The sequence below is a fragment of the Calliphora vicina genome, chromosome 5 (assembly GCF_958450345.1).
Source record: "Calliphora vicina chromosome 5, idCalVici1.1, whole genome shotgun sequence".
NCBI lineage: Eukaryota > Metazoa > Arthropoda > Insecta > Diptera > Calliphoridae > Calliphora > Calliphora vicina.
In genome coordinates, this window is record NC_088784.1 from 87,153,285 (window position 1) to 87,176,408 (window position 23,124).

The 23,124-nt window shown below is 32.5% G+C and overlaps 1 protein-coding gene across 1 annotated transcript in view; it reads right to left on the minus strand.

The window, feature by feature from the left end:
* The window catches only part of NaCP60E (Na channel protein 60E), a 152,527-nt gene that overhangs the window by 5,544 nt on the left and 123,859 nt on the right, over positions 1-23,124 (minus strand). The window contains exons 18-26 of the mRNA XM_065512938.1: positions 19,476-19,650; positions 19,000-19,296; positions 15,184-15,338; positions 10,858-10,991; positions 8,411-9,080; positions 7,930-8,289; positions 7,724-7,832; positions 7,427-7,608; positions 1,795-1,913 (exon numbers count right to left, since the gene is read on the minus strand). Of these exons, the coding sequence (XP_065369010.1) occupies positions 1,795-1,913; positions 7,427-7,608; positions 7,724-7,832; positions 7,930-8,289; positions 8,411-9,080; positions 10,858-10,991; positions 15,184-15,338; positions 19,000-19,296; positions 19,476-19,650 (2,201 nt within the window). The remainder of the gene's footprint in view (positions 1-1,794; positions 1,914-7,426; positions 7,609-7,723; positions 7,833-7,929; positions 8,290-8,410; positions 9,081-10,857; positions 10,992-15,183; positions 15,339-18,999; positions 19,297-19,475; positions 19,651-23,124) is intronic.

Consider the following 23,124-nt stretch of genomic DNA (forward strand, 5'->3'; position numbering starts at 1 on the left):
TAGTTGTATTGGATAGTAACTCAGACACAATTTTTCAACAAGATCGGTAGAGAACTCTTTGAGTAAGACGGGGTCAAAATTTGACATTTTGGCCAAGAAGGGTTTTTTTTCTTATCCATGTAACTTATTACCTATTGTTCTTAGCAAAATGTGTCCCAAATAATTTAGATAGCTATTTCTTCAATCTTTCGAGAAAAAAATAAAAAAAATTTAATATTTTTTTTCCGAAATCAAAAACTTTTTTGACTTTTTTTCAAAATGGGCCCTTTTTTCTTAAAATAAAGCTTAGATTTTTTCCTTGAAGACCTATTTGGTCGCTTAGTGGGATGCGAGTGGGATATCTATCAAAATAAATATTTTGTAACTCAAAACAGAGAATTTTTGACTGTTTTTGCAAAATCTAAAATGTTTTTGATTTTTTTTGAGCAAAAAAAAATTTTAAAAAAAATTTAGATTTTTCCAACAAATTTCAAAAATTGTATTTCTTGAGTTACAAAATATTTATTTTGATAGATATCCCACTCGCATCCCACTAAGGGACCAAAACTATCTTAAAGCAATGGATCTATGCTTTCTTTTGGGCAAAAAAAAATTTTAAAAAAAGGGCCCATATTGGAAAAAAATTTCAAAAATTGTATTTCTTGAGTTACACAATATTTATTTTGATAGATATCCCACTCGCATCCCACTAAGGGACCAAAAATATCTTAAAGGAATGGACCTAAGCTTTCTTTTAAGCAAAAAAAATGGCCCCATTTTGAAAAAAATTTAGATTTTGCAAAAAAAAAAGTCAAAAATTTTATGTCTTGAGTTACAAAATATTTATTTTGATAGATATCCCACTCACATCCCAATAAGCAACTGTGCGAACAAATAGGTCTTCAAGGAAAATATCTAAGCTTTATTTTAAAAAAAGGGCTCATTTCGGAAAAAAATATAATTTTTTTTTATTTTTTTTTAATATTTTTTTCGAAAGACTGAAGAAATAGCTATCTAAACTATTTGGGACACATATTGCTAAGAACAATAGGTAATAAGTTACATGGATTCTTGGCCAAAATGTCAAATTTTGACCCCCTCTTACTCAGAGAGTTCTAGACCGATCTTGTTGAAAAATTATGTCTGAGTACTATCCAATAGAAGTAAACTTGGTGCAAATTTCATCTCGATCGGATGACAGGGTTCGTTCAAAGATTTCACTAATTAAAAGTAACAAGTATTTTCAACAAAAATTTATTTAAACTTACATGACTTTGAAAGAACAAACAATGTAATTTTGCTAACATAATTTAATTCACAAACTATTTTGTTTATAATCAAGTGACATATCATTTCAATACAACAACTTGGTATAGAGTATACTTTTAAAAATTAAATTAATATAAATTTATTATAAATATTTTTTTTTTTTGGTTTTGGATTTGGATTATTTATATAATTTTTTAACTAAACATTTAAACTTAAATTTGTTTAAAAACTAATTTTGAAATCAATGTTATTTACAAGCCATTATTTTTTTTTTTTCTTTTTTTGATTATTTAGATTAATAACATTATTAAATTGAGGGTGATGAAGAAAGACAACAATTTACAAAAATGGAAATTATGTGAATAAAATTAAAAAAGAAAATTATGTGAATTAATATTTAGTTAAGTGAGTGATTGTTTGCTTAAGTGTTTGATTGCTTCAAAATAAAAAAGGTAATGTGTTAGTAATAATGAATAAAATTAAATGATTGTTGTGATTTTCAAAAAAAGTTTTAGTTTTTTTTTTTTTGGTTCAAAAAATAATTACTTTTTCTATGCACTGATGGTGAAGTTAAACTATCATCAACAGCATCCTGATGTCGCAAAAAGAAATTATAAAAGCTTCGGCGTCGATTAGCTCTAGGCGCTTCCACAAATATGCTACCACTTTATTTTGTTTTGTTTTTTTTTTTATTTCATATCATTGTTTTTTTTTGAGGTTTTTTAGTTTTGTAAGTGTTTAAAATTAACAATGAAATAAATGTTAAAATGTTTAAGAGACGAGAGACATTGAGTAAATTATAGGTAGTGTAATAATTGATTAAAAGTCAACAGAAAAAAATTGCATAATTTTTTTGACGAAAATCTTAATGAATTGTAAATAAATGAAAAATTAAAACATACATTGGGTGTTAAAGAGTTTGAAACATATTTGAAACTATTTTAAGAAATTTCTAATTGAAAATATTTATGTTTTTTTGGAGGGGGATTTGATATTATTTTTTTTTGGAATTACACTGCTCAACAAGGGTTAGAGATTTAGTTTTAAACTAGATAATTAAGCTTATTATATTAAATTTACCCCTAGACTATATGAATTATTGTTATTATATATAAATATTGTATTCCTAAATACGCCTCAGGTTTTCGCTAAAGCTTTACTGTCCTAGCAAAACTTTCATTACTTCTCCATCCATCACCGTCAACTGCAAACCTGACAAGATATGATCATTTCTCCCGCATTAATTGATCATGCAGTTTGACTACACTACAATTTTTCTTGTGAAATCGATACCCTCAAAGACAATGTTACCATCAAAAATAGAACCCTAATAAAAATGTGGAAAGTAAAAATTTTATATTGGGTGTATGACTTAAAAATACGGGATTCACAATAGATGGCGTATCTTTTGAACGGTGTTTTTGTTTTTAATAACTTATATGTCATTTTGAAGGATGCATATCTGTCATTTATTCTCACTTAGTTATTGAACATTATAGTGTAAACAACAAAGTTTTTTTCGATATATGCGTGAAGTTTTACTTTACTTCTTTAATTTGCAGCTGAAGTACACCGATTGCTTAACAAAGCTTAGGGTGAATGTGTTTCATCGGTTTCAAAGTGCAAGATATTGTTTATTCGGCTCCAATGTCATGATTTTAACACGGAAGCCATCACCAAGGTCAGCCAAAAAATTTGAAGACCAAGAATTGGAGACTCCATGAAGATGGTTGTCAAACTCAAAAAGAGGTTGCAAAATCATTGGGAGCTATTTAAGAAGCAATTTCAAAACCTTTGCGTGTAGCAAAATTCATCCATGGAAATTGGGTACCATACGAATAGAAGCCGACAGACCTTGAAAGACGATTTTGCATGTCCGAGATGATGTTTGAACGCTTTTTTGCCACGAATCTTTACTTGCGATAAAAAATGGATCCATTACAATAACCCGAAGCGCAAGAGATCGTACGTGAAGCCCGACCAACCAGCCGAAACGATACCAAAGCCAAATATCCATGGCGATAAGGCTGACGCGGACCCTAGTCAACCATTTGAGGGGGGGGTGAAATCAATATTTGTTCTACATTTTTCTTTTATTATTCTTTTTTATATGAAAACTTTTCGTTTTTTGGGAGAAGGGGAATTCCTATTTCACCCCCTCTGGATTCGCGCCTGCGCTAAGGTAATGCTCTGTATTTGTTGAGAGCAAAGGGGTCCTATCTATTATGAGGTGCTGAAATCTGACTAGACCATCAGCGGTAACCTGTACCGATGGCAACTGATTCGAGCGAGCATTGGGCGAAAAACCCCAGGATATGCGGCCAAACATGAAAACGTAATATTCCATCATGACAATTTTCGGCCACATATTGCAATACCTGTTAAAAACTATTTAGAAAGAAGTGGTTGGGAAGTTTGGCCCAGACCTTGCGCCGACCGAATACCATTTGTTTCGATAGATGCAGGACGCGCTCTCTGGGATACGCTCCAGTTCAGAACAGAGTATCTGAAATTGGCTTGATTCGATTCTTGGCCTCAAAAGATCAGAATCCATATCTTGGCAGAAAAATGGGAAAAGCTCATTGCTAACAATGGCCAATACTTTGAGTAAATTTATATTGTACAAATGTTTCAAAATAAACGTTCAAAATTTGAAAAAATCCCGCATTTTTAAGTTGCTGAAAAAGTCGAAATCTATTCTTTGGTCGAAAAAAAGTCGAACAATCGAAATCGAAAGTCGGTTTTTTTATTTTTAAATTTAGTTGTAAAAATATTATAAAATGAGCTTTTCTCATCAAGAAATCTAGAAAACACAGATAGATAGATTTGAAGGGGTGTGTATTATAGACGTACACTTCCATTCGGAGTCCCATAGGATCCATTGTAATACCCTTTAGAAATATAACCAGGTTTGAACTTAATATGAAGAAAATAAATTAAATTGAAGAGAAAAAAGAAAGAAGTCAGGTGCCATAAAGATAATTAAAGTGAAAACCGAAGTCCAAAGAAATATAAGAAAACAAGCAAAAGAGCTATACTCGGCTGTGCCGAATCTTATATACCCTTCACCAAATTATACTTCAAAATAAAAATGTTAAATATTTTTAACGGTATTTATAGACGGCAATACTGAGTATTAACAATTTTCAAATTTAAAATATTATTGAAATCATTCGGTATTTCAAAAAGTCGTTTCGAAAAAACATTTCTTGTTTACACTATTGTATTAAAAATATTTTATTTTTTTGTTGATTGATATTTTTCTGAAAAGTTTTATTTTTATTTTATATTTTGTTGGCATTTTTGTTTGCCATATTTGTATTTACAAATACATACCCGATACATATGAAAATAAAAAGTTTTTGAATTGTTTTAAATAAAAAAAATCATTCGTATTTCATGAAAATCTATTACAAATTTTGTTTAGAAAATGAAATTGTATTATGATACTTGAGTTTTTGACAAATATTAATACTCAATATTGCCGTCTATAAATACCTTAAGTAAACAAAACTTATTTTTTTTTCCAAAGTTGTTTTTTTAATTTTTTGGAAAATTTATTTTTTAAATTTAAAATTTTTTTTAATTTTCTTTAAATTTAAAATTTTTTTTTTTAAATTATTTTTTTTTTCAATATTTAGCGAAAAAAAACTTTTGGTGAAAAAAAAAAATTCGGATTAAAAAATATTTTTTCCGATTTTGACCCATTGTACCTACTTTTATACACGTCATTGCTTATCTATCATTTGAAATATCTATCATTAGATATCCATATTGTCTATATTAATGACTTAGTAATCCAGATATAGGTCAAAAATCGAGGTTGTCCTGGTTTTTTCCTTATATCTCAGCCATTTGTGGAGCGATTTTCTCGAATAGCAACCGAGCCGGAAGAATTCCGGAGATATTGATATAGCAATCGTGTATGTAAGTTATTTGGGGGCTTCGGAAAGTTGATTTCAACAGACTGACAGACGGATATGGCTTAATCGACTCCGCTATCTATAAGAATCCAGAATATTTATGTGTACTTTCTAGGGTCGGAAAAGAAAGACAGGATATAAGTATAGGCTGGGATGCATATAGTCCCGTTTTCTAGATCATATCTAGCTATATCGCCCAGTTCATCATGGAATCTTACCCCTAGCTATTTTTGTCAGAGACCCTGTAGTCTAGGACAGTTGCATAGAATATGTTCAACTGTGTCTAGTTTCTCATTATCCTGTGCGCCCATATCCCATTTGAATTTGAAAACCACAGAAAAAAAAGTCGGATTAGTTGTCCGGTACATTATGAAGACTGAACAGGTAAAGGTTTGATTCCCTACATACATACAATAATACCTCTCAGTAATATTCATAACTAAATGAGGATAATATTCATTGTATTTTTAGAGTTGAAAATCGAATATTCTTATTTATAATTTGGATGGAAATTAGTTATGAAATTTAATTTCAAGTACTTATTAAAATTGTAATAACAAATATTTATTATAAACTAAATCATATAAGAAAGATATTGGCAGAAGAAATCTATTTCTTAAAAAAAACAAAACTTAAATGTTTAAAAATCAGATTCCTGCTAGTAATAGTAAATTTCTTAAAAACTAATTCTCCAGCTAAACTCCCTTATTGAGCAGTGTCATTTAAATGAAACAATTTTCTTTTAGATATTTTTTTAAAATAGTACACAAATTTGTTTAAAAACATATACAAATACAAAACAACACAGTTTTCAAAAAACTCACCACACTTTCTTCTTCATCATTCATTTAATTTCTTTTTTTTATATTTTTTGTTTCATTACGTTGTTTGATTTTCACGCTTAACAATATTCAAAATGAATTTTCCGTTAGTTAAAATCTACGAAAATTCATTTTGAAGATCGTTAAGAAAGAAAATACTGCAATTCATATATTAGCATCATAATAAACTCACCACTTGAGTAGGTACGACAGTAATTCACCACTTTTTTTAGCTGCTGTTAAGGCTGGTTTGTTACAAACAACAAAATAAAAAGCATAAATTTTGGTTCAGACAACAAAACAAACAAAAAAAGGTCGGTGTTTGTTTAAAGTGTTCAATTTTCTCTTTACGATAAAATATTGGAAATATTTGAAAAATTATTTCTTGGTGATTTAATGGTTTGGTTAAATGATATATAGAATTAATGAAAATATAGTTAGATTGACATTATTAAATACAGATTTGATATTTCAATATTTCTTTGTTGTTTAATAAACAAAATTCCACTACAAAAGCATTAAGTTTAAGTATTTCAGTTAGAAAACTACTAAGAAAACTGATAAAGATAAAAAAAAAACTATAAAAAGCACAGTGGTTTCTAGGAGGAGGTTTGAAAATGTCTATCATTAAACAAATTTCGATTCTTAATTACTGTTAAATTATTTTTAACAATTCTGTATAACTTATTTCAAATTCTTTTTTTCATTACCTCAGCCCAAATTTAACACTGTGCTTCAAAAGAACAAAAACATATCCAATATCTAAAATTGTTCAGGAAAAAAAAGCTTAATACCAATCGATATTAATTGTGATTGAATATTCTTTACAAAATGTATGTTATTGTAATTATTATTTTATTTTTTTTTTTGTTAAATAAGTTTGAGTTTCAAATCAAAAAGTAACTGTTTAGAGCTGAAGATAATTTTGTTAATTAATCCATAATTATTAATTGTACAAAATTTTGAATTTGGTGGTAATTTTCAAAGAAACGTATTCATTTTTTTCATAATAATAATAAATAAAACTACGTGTAAAGTATAAAACCTTTCGAAAGAAAATTAAAATAATAATAGGTAGTAATTATCAGAGCTGGAAATTTGTAAATTTGTAATTACCTCTTTTACAATCATTGACATTTTCAAAAAAATTTAAATCATTTGGTTGTGAACCATTCGTTAGTATGTTGGTAACCATTTCGGAGAGTAGGGACTCATAGGTCAAGGATAAACATGAGGATATTCTACAAATTGGTCTTATAGGTTTTTTTGTTTTGGTTTTTTCGGTTTTGAAAATAAAAAATAAATTCATTAATAAACATAAATGTTAAGTAAGACACAATTCAATAGCAGAAAAAAAAATCAAAGTTTTCGTCAAAAAAGGCAATATTTTTTTCAAATAATCGAAATTAAAGTAATTAAGATTTGTATAAATACCGCTTTCCAAGCTCTTCACTTTGTTGTTTTATATTGCTGACCACATCATCGGCTCCGGATACCATCATAAGTGGTAAATTCAACCAGGGACCAGCTAGTTCGCTAATATCCGAAGCATCAGAAGCTCTTGATGATTTGCGCGAAGAGGCTCGACTCGAGCATTGGGTGCCTCGTCTTGATACCTGGAAATTGTAAGAGTTTTAAGAGGTTTCCGTACTACTAGGCTTCTGCAAATACTCTTGGAAAGCCCTTAGCCACTATCTGCTCACACCCCCTTCTAACAAATAATAATCTTACCTGCAAATGAAAGAAATTCAAGGATGATAGTCTGGCCTGCCAGCCTCCCGGACTTGATGTTTGCGTAGCACTATCTCCCGAATTCGAACGTTCTTTCTCCTTCTTTCTTCTACTCAAAAGTTATACAAAATAAAATCCCCAAATATTGCAATTAATTAATATTCTTTATAAATATTTACAACCACACAATTGTGCAGTTAACCTACCGCTGATAATCCCTCCAAGTTGTCTGTATCAGCTTGGCTGCCTTCTCCTGACGCTTCCAGATACGTGTGGACGAAACGATTTCGAGTTCTTTGCGGGTGGGGAATTGTTTCTTGAACTTTACGTCCATTTGCTCTTGCAACTGTTTAAAATTGTCCGTCTCTTCGACATGACCCAAAACATGTTTCACCAATGCATGGAGAATATCTAAACAATGAATTTTATTGCCTTTCGATATGGGTAGATTAAATGATACCAATGCTACGGTGTTCGGTTTCGCAATGCCCAACGGTGGATCCAGAGATGCGATAAAATCGGATAGCTGTGCAAAGTGTATGAATTGTGTAGCATGGGGATCATATCTACAAAAGTGTAAAAAAAAAACAAAGAGGTAAAAACGGTTAGTAAAACACGATTTTTGGCGAAATGTGAAAATGCGATAAGCAATGTTATTGTTTTGTTAAGCAGCAGCGAAAGACTTACTTAGACCATCTGATATAGAACATTTCCAAATCGTCTTCTACTATACCAATTTCTTCCTCTTGATGGGCTTGATTGAAATTCTCCAAAATAATGGCGATATACATGTTAATGACAATCATGTAGCTAATTATAATGAAACTGGTAAAGTATGAAATAGCCAACAGTGGATGACCACAGTCCCCATTTGCCTGGCGATTAAAGTGCGGATCACAGTCCGGCGGCTGTATCATTAGCGACTCCAGCACATCGTTCCAACCGGCCGAGGTCATTAAACGAAATAACAACTGCATGCTGCGACCAAATGTCTGAAAGTTGACCATGTCGTCGAGAGCACCCTGCAGTTTGACATGACCAAACAAAGACATGCCCAAAATGGCATAGATAAAAGTAATAAGACCCAACAAGGCCCCGATATTAAACAGGGCCGGCAGTGATACTACCAAGGCGAACAGCAATTTACGTATACCCTTCGCAGCTTTAATAAGTCTCAAAATGCGGCCAATACGAAAGACTCGTACCACTCTCAAGAGAGTGGGACTTATCGGCAAATCAATCATAATATCTTCCATGAGAATGCCGAATATCGATGCCAACACCAAGAGAAAATCAAATACATTCCAAGGGACCGTAAAATAATGATAACGTAGACCTATTATTTTCACTATGGCCTCTTTAATTATGTCATGAATACACCACACACACAAGAAAAGAAGTCATAGAAATTGTTTGTGGACAAAGAAAAGAATATTTATATTAGTTTTTTTGTTTGTTTTCTATTGAAATAGTTAAAAGTGATGAAAAGAGCAAAGTGATAATTTAGCTTTATGACTCTTCTCTCCCTCTATTACTCTTTTTCACGCTCTTTTGGTTTAAATGTCAAGGATTAGAGGATTATATTTAAAATTCTAGTTCTGTTCTAGTTCTGTTCTAGTTCTGTTCTAGTTCTGTTCTAGTTCTGTTCTAGTTCTGTTCTAGTTCTGTTCTAGTTCTGTTCTAGTTCTGTTCTAGTTCTGTTCTAGTTCTGTTCTAGTTCTGTTCTAGTTCTGTTCTAGTTCTGTTCTAGTTCTGTTCTAGTTCTGTTCTAGTTCTGTTCTAGTTCTGTTCTAGTTCTGTTCTAGTTCTGTTCTAGTTCTGTTCTAGTTCTGTTCTAGTTCTGTTCTAGTTCTGTTCTAGTTCTGTTCTAGTTCTGTTCTAGTTCTGTTCTAGTTCTGTTCTAGTTCTGTTCTAGTTCTGTTCTAGTTCTGTTCTAGTTCTGTTCTAGTTCTGTTCTAGTTCTGTTCTAGTTCTGTTCTAGTTCTGTTCTAGTTCTGTTCTAGTTCTGTTCTAGTTCTGTTCTAGTTCTGTTCTAGTTCTGTTCTAGTTCTGTTCTAGTTCTGTTCTAGTTCTGTTCTAGTTCTGTTCTAGTTCTGTTCTAGTTCTGTTCTAGTTCTGTTCTAGTTCTGTTCTAGTTCTGTTCTAGTTCTGTTCTAGTTCTGTTCTAGTTCTGTTCTAGTTCTGTTCTAGTTCTGTTCTAGTTCTGTTCTAGTTCTGTTCTAGTTCTGTTCTAGTTCTGTTCTAGTTCTGTTCTAGTTCTGTTCTAGTTCTGTTCTAGTTCTGTTCTAGTTCTGTTCTAGTTCTGTTCTAGTTCTGTTCTAGTTCTGTTCTAGTTCTGTTCTAGTTCTGTTCTAGTTCTGTTCTAGTTCTGTTCTAGTTCTGTTCTAGTTCTGTTCTAGTTCTGTTCTAGTTCTGTTCTAGTTCTGTTCTAGTTCTGTTCTAGTTCTGTTCTAGTTCTGTTCTAGTTCTGTTCTAGTTCTGTTCTAGTTCTGTTCTAGTTCTGTTCTAGTTCTGTTCTAGTTCTGTTCTAGTTCTGTTCTAGTTCTGTTCTAGTTCTGTTCTAGTTCTGTTCTAGTTCTGTTCTAGTTCTGTTCTAGTTCTGTTCTAGTTCTGTTCTAGTTCTGTTCTAGTTCTGTTCTAGTTCTGTTCTAGTTCTGTTCTAGTTCTGTTCTAGTTCTGTTCTAGTTCTGTTCTAGTTCTGTTCTAGTTCTGTTCTAGTTCTGTTCTAGTTCTGTTCTAGTTCTGTTCTAGTTCTGTTCTAGTTCTGTTTTAGTTCTGTTCTAGTTCTGTTCTAGTTCTGTTCTAGTTCTGTTCTAGTTCTGTTCTAGTTCTGTTCTAGTTCTGTTCTAGTTCTGTTCTAGTTCTGTTCTAGTTCTGTTCTAGTTCTGTTCTAGTTCTGTTCTAGTTCTGTTCTAGTTCTGTTCTAGTTCTGTTCTAGTTCTGTTCTAGTTCTGTTCTAGTTCTGTTCTAGTTCTGTTCTAGTTCTGTTCTAGTTCTGTTCTAGTTCTGTTCTAGTTCTGTTCTAGTTCTGTTCTAGTTCTGTTCTAGTTCTGTTCATGAGATTTTTAAAAATAGAGAGATAGAGTTTGAGAGCGAAGGACACAGAGTAAATAATCATGACTCAGTTTACTTACCCAAACCAAAGACGGTGGTAAAAAATGCATTACTAACTTCTAGTATGAAAAATACCGCATGCGGTTGATTGTAGTGCTCAATACCCATGGTTAACATATTTAAAAAAATCAGTACGAATATGGCTATTTCAAATCTATATAATACATAGATTTATTATTGTAGTTGGTTATTTTGCAGTTGACATTGTAGTAGTAGTGTAAATTGTGTATTTCATTTCATATTATTATTGTTTTTTTTTATTTTTTTATTTGAAGGGAAAAAGTAAAGGGAAGGGGAAATATTTAAATATTAAATTTAATATATATAGATTAATTTTTATTAGGAAAACAGTAACATATTTTTGAAGCTAGAAAATTATTACTAAGTTAAACGTTTTGTGCAGTATAAGCAGATTAGCATTCAGTTCAGTGCCCAAAAAAATGCTTAGGAATAAATAGCAGAGTTGTATTTTTGTGTTACTTGTGGTGATTTGGGATTCATTTTTTTAATGATCCATACTTAAAAGCTAATGTATATTTTGTTTTCTTCAGTGTATTTAGTTTGAAATTAGAAGAAAATATAATTTTGCTTTGACATTTACAGTATTGTATTTATTAAAAAAAATATCTATGGATTTTCAGTTAGCGATGTGTAGTTTTAGATAAAAACAAATATTATAATGAAGCACGTTTTGTCGAATTCAAAATATTTTGGAAATAAATCTGTCACTTCTAACTGGCTGTAACTGGCTGAAATTTCTCGTAGGACCCCACGTCTTCGTTCCTAAGAGGTTTCCATTGACAAAACTTAAACTCGACTACTTATCTGCTAGGGCCAAGTGAAATTTTGCGAATTTTTATCTCTAAATTAGAATAGTACCGATTTTTAGATTTATACTATAATATAATGATAACAGATAAATGTCTAAAGCAAGGCCTTAGCAGATTCTTAGAAACAAAAGTTCATCCTCGAAATTAGAATTAAAAGCAGCCCTACTTGATAGCAGATTTTAATGATCTAAAAGATGGGATGAAGATGGACGTCAGCTTTTTATTGATTTTCGATAATCCCAAGGTCCCATTGGTTCAAAGTAGCACTATTTTCTAAAAAAAATATTCATTTATTTGATATTAATCTTAGTATTGCCGATCAAGCCCGACCATAACGAGTATATGATTATAAAATGTTTTCTTTTAAAATTTATATTAGAGCTGTAATGTTTATAAAGCAGATCGATCGATCTAATCTAAATGTTACGATTTGTATATTTTAGTAAGTCAATGCTCATCTAACTAAATCCCTTTGAAGTGTAAATGTTTTATACATATGTATATTTTTAATGTTTAATTAATTTAGGTGTGACTCTATGAATATTTATTTAGGTGCAAGGTTTATTTTTAGGTAAGGACACCGGAAAAATGTTAATAATTATTTACAGTGGTGGTGTTTTCATTAACATGCAATAGTTCAGTGATTTTATTTTTGTTGGAAGCAAAAAGCACAATGGTTTAACTTTGGTTTAGTTAAACTTTAAAGCAAGTATAAGTTAAATATTAGTTAAAATTATAAATTGAGTCACAAGAACCTAGCTTGTGTGATTTCTTCTTTATAAAAACATTTGAAAGATATTTATGATAATTTTAGTGTTTTTAAGGATTGATAACTACTTCGAACCTATGAAGAATTATGGGTCATACAATTTTGAACCATCTGTATAAACAAAATTAATTTATATTTATTTATACCTCGTTAATATGCTTATTAAAGAGATTTTGGAAAGTTTTTGTTGTAGCAGCATAAACCATTTTATAATATTTAATCAGGGGGTTCTGCATGTTATTCAAGTCCAAGCAATTGAGCTACTTCGACTGGATGAGTCAACAGAAATCCGCAGAACGTAGTGAAGTATGGTTGGGTGGCCAGTTGAATATGTGAAAGGTATCATGAGTACCATGACCACATGTTGGGCATAAGTTGAGGACGGCACGGTCTATACGACACCAAAAGGAAGAAGAATTTTCTCGGCGTCTGCTATCGGTGGTGGGCGACCTCCAAGCACGACATTCATACGGTATCCAGCTACGCGGAAATGATGGCGTCTCTATGAATGTCGTTCAATGCTGTCATATACGAGCGGCGATCAAATGGATACTGCATACCTCTGTATGCTCTCCTGTATACTCTGCGTGTAGGTCCTGTATGCTCTCCTCCGGTGACGTCAACATAACGTTTTGGTCCTTGACCAGTATAACCTTAGTTTCCTCGTAAAGGTGGTGTTCGGAGGTAATTTGAAGGCATCCTGTGACGGTCCTTAAGGCTGCATTTTGACAGCTTTGAATATTTCTCTGGATCAGCATAGCTGTCAACTGACCGACGAATTTTCTTGTAGGTATCTAACAAGGTTTCTTTGTCCATACTCCAAATGCTTCCGGATGATGCGTTATTGCAGAGGCTATCAAAAGTGACACCCAAGATTTTCGGGTGGTTCACTGTCGGAATTTGTACGTCCGGGTGGTGAAGAGTGTTGCCGATGACTTTGTTGGTGATAACTGCAGGTTATGCGCTGAAGAAATTGTGGATTTCGTTGAGATATTCATTTACCATATCGCGAAGCTCATCAACGTTGTGACTTGTCTCCAAGATAGTGTAGTCCTCCGCATAGGAGATTACCACCACGCCCTGTGGGGAACTGGGAGTTTAGAGATGTAGAAGTTTAACAGGAGTGGCAACAGGACCCCTCCCTTAGAGACTCCTTGTTTAACTCTATGAGGTTTTGAGCATTTGTCACTCAGATAGTTCACTATCCATCTCTTCGTATTGTGTCGACAAGCCAAGTGCCACTAGGACAGTTCGTTTACAAGGCCTCTACTGATTTAAACTCTGAGAGATCTGATATCACGACAGCCGGTTCTACGTACCGGAATGACCGAAAATCTTCGGCCAAGGGCTGTCAACCCAAACAAACACAAACTGCGAAGCGTTTTGCTTGTCTGCAGTTACACCCAGAGTCTCTGGCGGGAATCGAACCCGCAACCCTCAGATTAATAGTTCAGCACACTATTGACTGGTCTATCGGGGCACCCAACAACCCTGCAACAACAACAACCTTATATGGAAGAGATGGCCAATTATGTACGTCTGATCTGGACCTTGATATCGACATATAAAAGAAATTTCTAACCCATTCAGTGATTTTGGGGAGCAATGTCCGAATATACAGAACTTTTATGTATGTAAGAAATTTTTGAGTGTTAAAGTTATTTTCGAAATCAAGAATTCTTAAACATGTGTGACAAATATAGATCTCTTGGTCTTCAAAAGAACTATTTCAAAGGTTACGTTTCAAACTCAAATTGCCCGTTTTACTTGTTTTAAACCAAAATATACCACTGTGCTTTTCATAGGGAATAAAACTACATAGATCTACTACTAACATTTACATATTCTTTTTTTGCACTACAAAGTGTAAGGAATTTGAAGATGGAAAAGTGAAAAATTTAGTTTTAAAGGGATTTATAAAAGTTGTATATAGTTAAGCTTACTGCTACATAGAGTAGAAAGTGGAAAAAAAAAGCATAAAGTCTTGAGAAAGTTTTCTGTTAAACCTTGATGCTTTGGACTTTATAGTTTAACAGCTAAATGGAGAAGCTATAAAGTTGAAAACACCCTCTACATACAATAAAGACAAGACGATACAATGATCTCTTTCACTCTTACTCTCTCGCTAAGAAGTCAAGTGTTCAAATAATTTTATCACCAAATCAAACTCTTTTTTTTAATTTTTTTTTTTTTGTTTCTTTTTCGTTAATTGTTTTTTACTCAATACCATAAATACTTAAAATTATAAATCAAATTAATACAAATAATGTACGTTTACAAAAACCTAGAAGAAAACCACTTTGAAAGTTTATTAGCGGTTTAGTTTAATTGGGGGCGGGTTGGTTTGATGCAAAAAATCAATAAGATAGTTTTCAAAAACAAAAAATTCAAAAACATCTCTTGTATTTAGTATGCTAAACTAAAAACGTATTAATTCAAAACACAAAAGAAATTTTTCAAAAAACTATTTACAAATACAAGTTAAAATAGGTTCTCTAAAAGAGAGTTTTTGTTTGTTTTTTTTGTGTTTATGGCAGGCTGGCTGTAACTTAAAAGAATGCAGTGTTTAAAAATGTGTGTTGAGTGTGGGCGATTAGTAGGCGTGGCTATGTAGGCGTAGGTGATAGAAAAAAGATGCTTAGTGTGTGGTGTTTTTTTTGGAGTTCAAATCATACTTTTAGCAATTTGAATTTTTTTCTTGGAGCGAAAGAAAAAAAATTTGTTTTATTTATTTTGGTTTTTATTACCTTCTGGAATTCGATAAATCGTAAAACATCGCTAAAAAATGATTTATTGGTCGCTTAATGACTTTCTGTGGTTTTTTTCGTCCCAACTTTTTCATGGCGGTGTAATAATGTTTTTGAGATTCGGTGAGAAACATTTCCAACACTCCTCCTTCATACTATTTTTTTTTTTATGTATTTGATATAATATTGAAACACACACAGACACACACATAAATATTTTAAATAATTGTGGTTTTGTTTTGAAAAGAATTATTAAAATGTTAATACAAGTATAAATAATAAATATAAAAGAAGGATTACATTTATCAATTATTATTAAAAAAAAAAATAAATAAATTTAAAAACAAATATTGTAAAGTAGTTAATTGAAATTAATGGTATTTAATTGAGGTGATTTTCTGGGTTTAACATTTTATTTAACAGTTACAATCAAGTGAGTTTTTTTGTTAACTTGTTAGAGAAATATATACAATTTTGATTTGAAATTATAATACAGTAGTGATTAATTCAACAAATTCCAAAATAAAATGTTGCAAGTTATTGAATGGTACTTATTTAAATATTACCAGGGTTTAGGAATTATAGTTTACAAATCCCAAAAGTTGGCATAGTTGAAAAAGAAGCTCTACATTATTTTCTATATTTCAAAATACCCGGCGAAGCTTATGTCAGTTAGACAACGAAACTTCTATCTTCTTCTGTTGAAGACTTTGAACAGGTCCTGTGGATAGCAGAATTGATACTATATTGCAATATCATCCAATAACACGATCAACAAATCCATAAATATCCTGGTTACGAAAGTTATTTTTTCAGTCTCAAATGAAGTCAATTTTTGTTGCCGCTCTAGGCTTAATTAACCAAAAGTTTTACTTTAAAGATTGCCTTCAAAGTAATTTGAATTTATGGTCCATTAATGGACCGATATGTGTCCATCAGACATCTGGGGTCTTCAGCAATTTCTATGGACATATGAACACACAGTGAGTGACAATACAGTGGACACAGTTTTTGGAAACTATATTCCGTAATTTCAGTTTTCATTTCTACTTCTTTAATATTTATATCGCAAACGAGGGTAATGAAACCACATTTAGGAATATTATTAGACTGGAGGTTCTATGTCCGATCATCAATATATTATGTTCCAAATCGAACGTTCTTTGATCTACGAAGCGAAATTTCGAAATCCCTGGAAACTTTTTCGCTTTTACTTAGGAAATACTGAACATTTCAATAGCAGCTTAATATTTGGTACAATGGAAATTGATTTTGAGGTCAATGATTTAAGTTCGAACATGCGTAATGCCTTCAAATTCAGTTCTCAACTAAAGTCAAGGAGGACGAAGAGGGAGAAACTAAGGGCAGAGGCAAAACGACTGGATCACCTACAAAACGGCTCTCACCGAATACAATAGGGAAATCAGGATATCAAAACAGATCAACGAGTCGTAGCTTTATCTCGTAATCATACCAATGGTCTCTGTATGCTGAAACGTCCACTGAATCACCGAAGGAGACCTGCAAATATCTCCTGGATACTCATTTCCCTGGTTCAATGACTTTTAGTCCAACTCAGATTCAAACATGGGTTTCCTCAATCGCCAGTTGGTAGGTAGAATCTTTGGTGTAGAGGACGGGTAAAGTGGGTGTTATCTAAGTTTAGCCCATTGAAATCCCCAGGAACAGATGGAATTTTACAAAACGGCTCCTACCGAATACAATAGAGAAATCAGGAGATCAAAAAGATCAACGTGGCGGTTCTACTGCGAGAACATTGATAATCTTCTGGAAACTATTCGGCTACAAAACACCTTATCTCAGGATCATACCAATGGTCTCTGTATGCTGAAACGTCCAGATGGTACGTACACTGAAACACCTGAGGAGATCTGCAAACTTCTCCTGGATACTCACTTTCCTGGTTCAGTGCCTTTCAGTCCAACTCCGATTTAAATCGGCTAAGCTTAGATAACGCCCACTTTATCCGTCCTCTACACCAAAAGTAATCGCCGGTTGGTACCTAGAATCTTTGGTGTAAAGCGGGTAGAATGGAACAGGAACAGATGGAACAGATGTCCCTCAAGTATCAAGAATCTTTAAATCATGTCTACTAGTCTGTCACGTTCCAATGACTTGGCGAGTGGTTAAAGTGGTATTTATACCTAAGGTTGGGGGCAAATCTGAACAACTGCCAAAGTCGTACATACCAATTAGTCTCAGTTGGTTTTCCTTGAAAACCATACAGAAACTACTCGATAGATATATAAGAGATACCTAACTTTTGAATAATCCAATACTCCCATTCCTTTATGCTTATCAACCTCACTCAATTTGACGATGGTAAATCGAGAAGGCCATAGGTGCCAATTACATATCGTTTTAAGCATTTACTGACATTCAGGGGCCTTCGAGAATGCTTCATACGTTGCTATTGATCTAGAACTGCACAGAAAAGGAAATGGATTTTGAAAATGCTGTCATCGAGGGTTATTAAGTTGGACTCAGGAGGGTCATCGGAAACCATAAGAGCAACTGTGGACTTTGGTTATCGATGAACTACTGGAAGAACCTAACAACTTAGTGTTCCGTACAACGACTTAGTAATTTCAGTTACTTTGTGGGATGACGTAACGATATAGGATATGCTGCAAACTGCTCTGAATATAACCACCAAGTGGAGCTTGGAAAGAGGGTTGACCATCAACTCAGCTAAGTCAATTCTTGTACCATTTACCCAACGGAGAGTTATTAGACTCATAGAGCCAACATTGAATGGTTCATCTATAGGGTTTTCTAAGGAGTTAAAATATCTTAGGGTTACACTTGATAGGATTCTCACTTGGAATTCTCACTTTTTGGTGAAATAAAATGGAACAGAAGACTGCGAGATCATTACTGGATCTGTATTTCTATTACTGGGTCCTTGATATCCTGTCCCGGACTGGGTGCAATCCTACACATCCCACCCTTACATTTATTGGTAATGGAGGAGGGAAATAGGAGTGCATCCAGATTACCGGGGATATCCCGTGTAATGCCGAGTGATCTGATGGGGATAATCCTAATATTACAATATCAGACTATAAGTCACCAACTCTGGTGTTACATATAAAGTTTAGGGTTCATATAACTGAAAGGAATAAGTGGTTAAATCGGACGTGGTGGAAGGATAATGCAGAGATACTGGGCCTGGCATTTATGGGCACAATTATCCAAGGGGTATCCCAATGTGTACATTGCCATCAATATTTCAGGCGGAGATTTACGCCATCCTAATATGCTCCAATGAATGTTTAAGAGATTAGGGAATACTAAGATATTTGTTATGTCGGAAAGCAAGGCTACTCTTAGAGCCATATCATCATATGAACTGAGGTCTGGAGTTGTTAACCTATCCAAACGTAGATCTCGCTCGGAAAGGGTGACATGAGAATACTTACTAAATTATTTACCGGACACTGTGGTTTTAAGTATCACCTATTTATTTCAGGTAATGTTGAGAATAAACAGTGCTATGACTGGAATATATCAACTATAAGGATGCGGAATATATGTATAAGCTTCATGGGGTCGCTTGTTGATTTAAATTTTCCTGCTTATAGAGCATATTTTTCAACTATGCCTTGGTAAAAACAAGTGTAAATATTTTGATTTTAAAGTATGTAAAACAAACTTATAATAATAAAATTATATTATAACAAAAAAATCAAACCTTATAAATCATCTCTCTCTATAAAATCCATTATCTCAAAGCAGTAGTGATTTAGTCATATAACTGACCATCATACTGCAGACTGATCCGATAAAACTTACCTTTTTCTTGAGCATATTGAAATTATCGATAATTACTCCTATGAATAGATTAAGAGTAAAGAACGAGCCACATACAATGAAGATAACAAAATATATATAAGCATAAAGATTCGCTTCACGCTGAGGCTGCAGATCCACACCACGGGCATCAACCGCATCGGCCATAACCTCCATCCAGCCCTCAAAGGTGGCCACTTGCAAGAGAGCCAAATAGCCCATACCTACATGATCAAAGGTTATTTTCGAATTGATCCAACTAAAATTTTGTTCTATGCAATCCCATTTGTCATTCACTTCCTATAAAGCATCGTGGGAAAAAGATATAAATATCATAAATAATATAGTTTCTTTTTTGGATTATAAATTTTTCAAAATTTGTTCTATGTTTTCATAAAGATTTAATATAAATTTGTTATAAAGATTCAAATTATTTTTTTGTTTTTTTTTTTTTTTAAATAAAAGTAAAGCCAACTAACCGTTACGGGTAATAGTTCTCCTTCATTATCGAGACATTTGAAAAATTTACCACCAAAAAATTGTACACCCATTATAGAAAATATTAACCAAAAAACCAAACAAACTAAAAGTACATTGAAAATTGATGGTATGGCATACATTAGAGCATTTACTACAATTCGCATTCCTTGCCACCTGGAATAGAAATAAAATGTTTGTTTCTCTTTTATACTCAAAAAAATTGGAAAAAGACTGCAAGTTAAGATTGTTTTTTTTATTATCGAATTGTATAATGGATGGGGAAAAAATGAGGGGGTGATTTTAAATTATGGGAAATATAGTTAAAACATTGACACATATAGAAAGGATTTGTTGAGAAAAAATGGTAGAGGGAAGTAGGTGTTTAAAGAAAACATACAATTTTACAGAATTAGTTTTTTTTCGGGATCACATACATAAAATTCGGATTAACTTATTTTGTTTTCTTCATTTTAGCTTTTTTTTAAATTAAATATAGGTTAAAGCTTTTAAAAATTAAAAGCATTAAGATAAATGGTTTCTCAAATGAGTTAATCCGTATAATTAAGCTTTTACAAAATTAGGGTGATGTTCAAATCAACCGAAGATGTTATTATTGTAGTGTTTTTGAAAGAGATTTTTTAAAAGGGCAGGACTATTTTGAGCTATTAAGTACTTCTTAGTCCAATACATGTTCATGAGTTCAAAGTTTCTAAAAAAAGTTAATATTCTATTCCCAGTAAAAAACAATTAAGAAAATTTTGTGGGCAAATCCCGACCATATTATACCCTACAGCAGTAACCATATACAGACAAACAATTAAGCTTTCAAATTGTTGTTGGTGGTGATTTTAATGTTTCACCTCTTGGCTTCAATTCAATCGTACAACTACAGTAGGTTGAACTATTCGCGGCGCACAATCACCTTTCGGAATTAGTGAATAAACCAAAGCATATTTCATGCTTTGATGGGCACCAATATAACACCATCAATCTTTTTCTAACTTCACATCCTGGAAAATATGAAGTAGATGTTTTTGCGCCTCTTGGTAATTCAGATCATTGTACCATTTTCGCCTCCTTTTCGCTCTCAGAACTTCGTAACATTTCACGACCAGCTACGAAACGTTCAACTTATATTTACAAAAAGTCTCCTTGGGATGAGCTCAACGATTTCTTTCAGCATTTTAATTGGAAACTCTGTCGAGTCGAATGGTCGATAACATAATTATAATGGGGATGAAAACCTTCATTTAATTAAAGAAAATTTCGGTTAAAACTATGGAAAAATCCTGTTTTAATCAGTAGTGCAAAATTGCAATCAGATCTAAAGGGGAAACATTCAGAATCTGGCGTGATAACAAAAATGCTGAAACTGATGCGCTGTGCAAAAGCGAGATCTTCGTCAAAGTGCTGAGGAGTGAAAAATCTCTATTCGAGCATCTCCTGCGATCCAAAGTTCCTACGCTCCCCGGGCAGTAATCCACTACCCGAGCTGGAAAGATTATCGGTTACTTTGCCGAATATATACTTTCGCGCTCGAGCATTTAAAAAGGTTTTAGCAGATCTCAACTGTCCATTAGCTATCCCTTTCAGAAATTTATACCGTGGCGGCAAATTTCCTGTATGTTGGAACGTTGCTAATGTAATCCTGAAAATTATCGCCCTGAATAGCAATTTGTTCTGCACTTTTCAAAGTTATAGAGAGTATGGTTAACTTACATCTTGTTAAGTATTTAGAATCCAACAATTTAGAGGGACTTGCTAGCCTTACTATTGGAGAAATTGTGTGGTTCCATTCACCGTTTTGGCGAAAGTAAAGTTTTTTCGGTAATAACTTTTATCGATTTATATCGAGCTTTCTCAGAGATCGCTGTATACGAGTTGTTATACATGGAATCTCATCAAAAGGCTTCGTCATTTCTCCTACTTTATTTATTATCTTTTTAAACGACCTTCTACGTCAAACTTATTGAAAATAATAGGTTTCAACGTTCGAGAGATGGTGCTTTTGACACGGAAGATAAAGATCTCCTAGGTCAGCCAAAAATGTTTGAAGACCAATAATTGAAGGCATTAGATTGTTGTGAAACTCAACAAGAGCTTGCAGAATCATTGGGAGCTAAAACGTTTGCAAGCAGCAGTATTCATCCAAAAGCAAGGAAATTGGATACCATACAAATTGAAGCTTAAACGCTCCAAAAATGAAAATCATTGTTGCACCGAATTACTTGCATTACTTGCGATGAAAAATTATCTATTACGATAATTCGAAGCGTAAGAGATCGTATGTGAAGCACGACCAATCAGCCGAAACGACACTAAAGCCAAATATCCATGGCTCTAAGGTAACTCCCTGTAATTGGTGAGATCAAAAGGGTCCTATCTATTATGGCTGCTGAAATCTAACCAGACTTTCAGAGGGAACCTATAGCGAACGCAACTGATTCATTTGAAGCGATCATTGACCCAAAAACACCAAGAATATGCATCCAGACATGAAACCGTAATATTCCATCATAACAACGCTCGGCCACATGTTGCAATACCCATTAAAAGTTATTTAGAATGAAGTGGTAGGGAAGTTTTGCCTTCCCGCTTTATAGTCCAGACCGAAACCCATCCGACTACTATCAGTTTTGATCGATGCAGAACGCTCTCTTTGGGCTACGCTTCACTTTGGAACAGAGTATCCGATAATGGCTTAATTCGTTCTTGGCATCAAAAGATGAGTAGTTATTTTGCCTCGGAATGTTTAGGTTGCCAGAATGATGGGAATATGCCATAGCTAGCAATGGCCAATACTTTGAATAAATTTATATTGTGCAGATGTTTCAAAGATGTTTCAAAATAAAAGGTAAACATTAAAAAATTCCCGCATTTTTTAAGACATACACTCAATATATAAAATTGGAAATATATAATGGTGAAGTTGCAATACTAATTTAAATATCAAATATATTGAAGGGTATAATAAAAAAATTTCAATTCATTAGAGATGATTTGATTTTAAATTACGTATTTCTGAATTTTTCCAACTAAATAGGTTTTAAAAACACTTTCTTGCATCTTCGGTTGATTATTATAACATATTTTTTTGGATTCAAATAAAAACATTTATAATTATTTAAATTTTTTTAAAAATATTTTGTTTTAAAAATAAATTACAGATAGTTTTATAAATAAAACATGCCAATTACAAACATATACCAGATAATTATAATAATTAGAAATTGAAATTATATATAAACAATATAATTAATAAATAACAAAGTTTGAATTACAATAGTTTTAAATTCAAACAATTGCTGCTGCTTTTTTTATTTAGTTTTTCTTTTTTTTTAATTTTAGAAATAAAAATAATAAAGTGCTCAAATTTGAAAATTAAAAATAAATTAATTTAATCATTGAGGTTATTTGGAAGTTTGAATTTAAAATTTGTATTTATTAAAAAAAAAAAAATACACAGACACATTTATTAAGGATAATTAAGGATTTTTTGTTTGTCTTGTTTTGTTTCATTCTTTTTTAGCTTTTTAACATGAATGTTATTTCTATTCGAAATCCTTAAAGAAAACGATATTGTATTAAACACTTCCAAAAATTTGTTTTATTTAGTAGTTTTTTATTTAAACTGTTTAAGTATTTTAA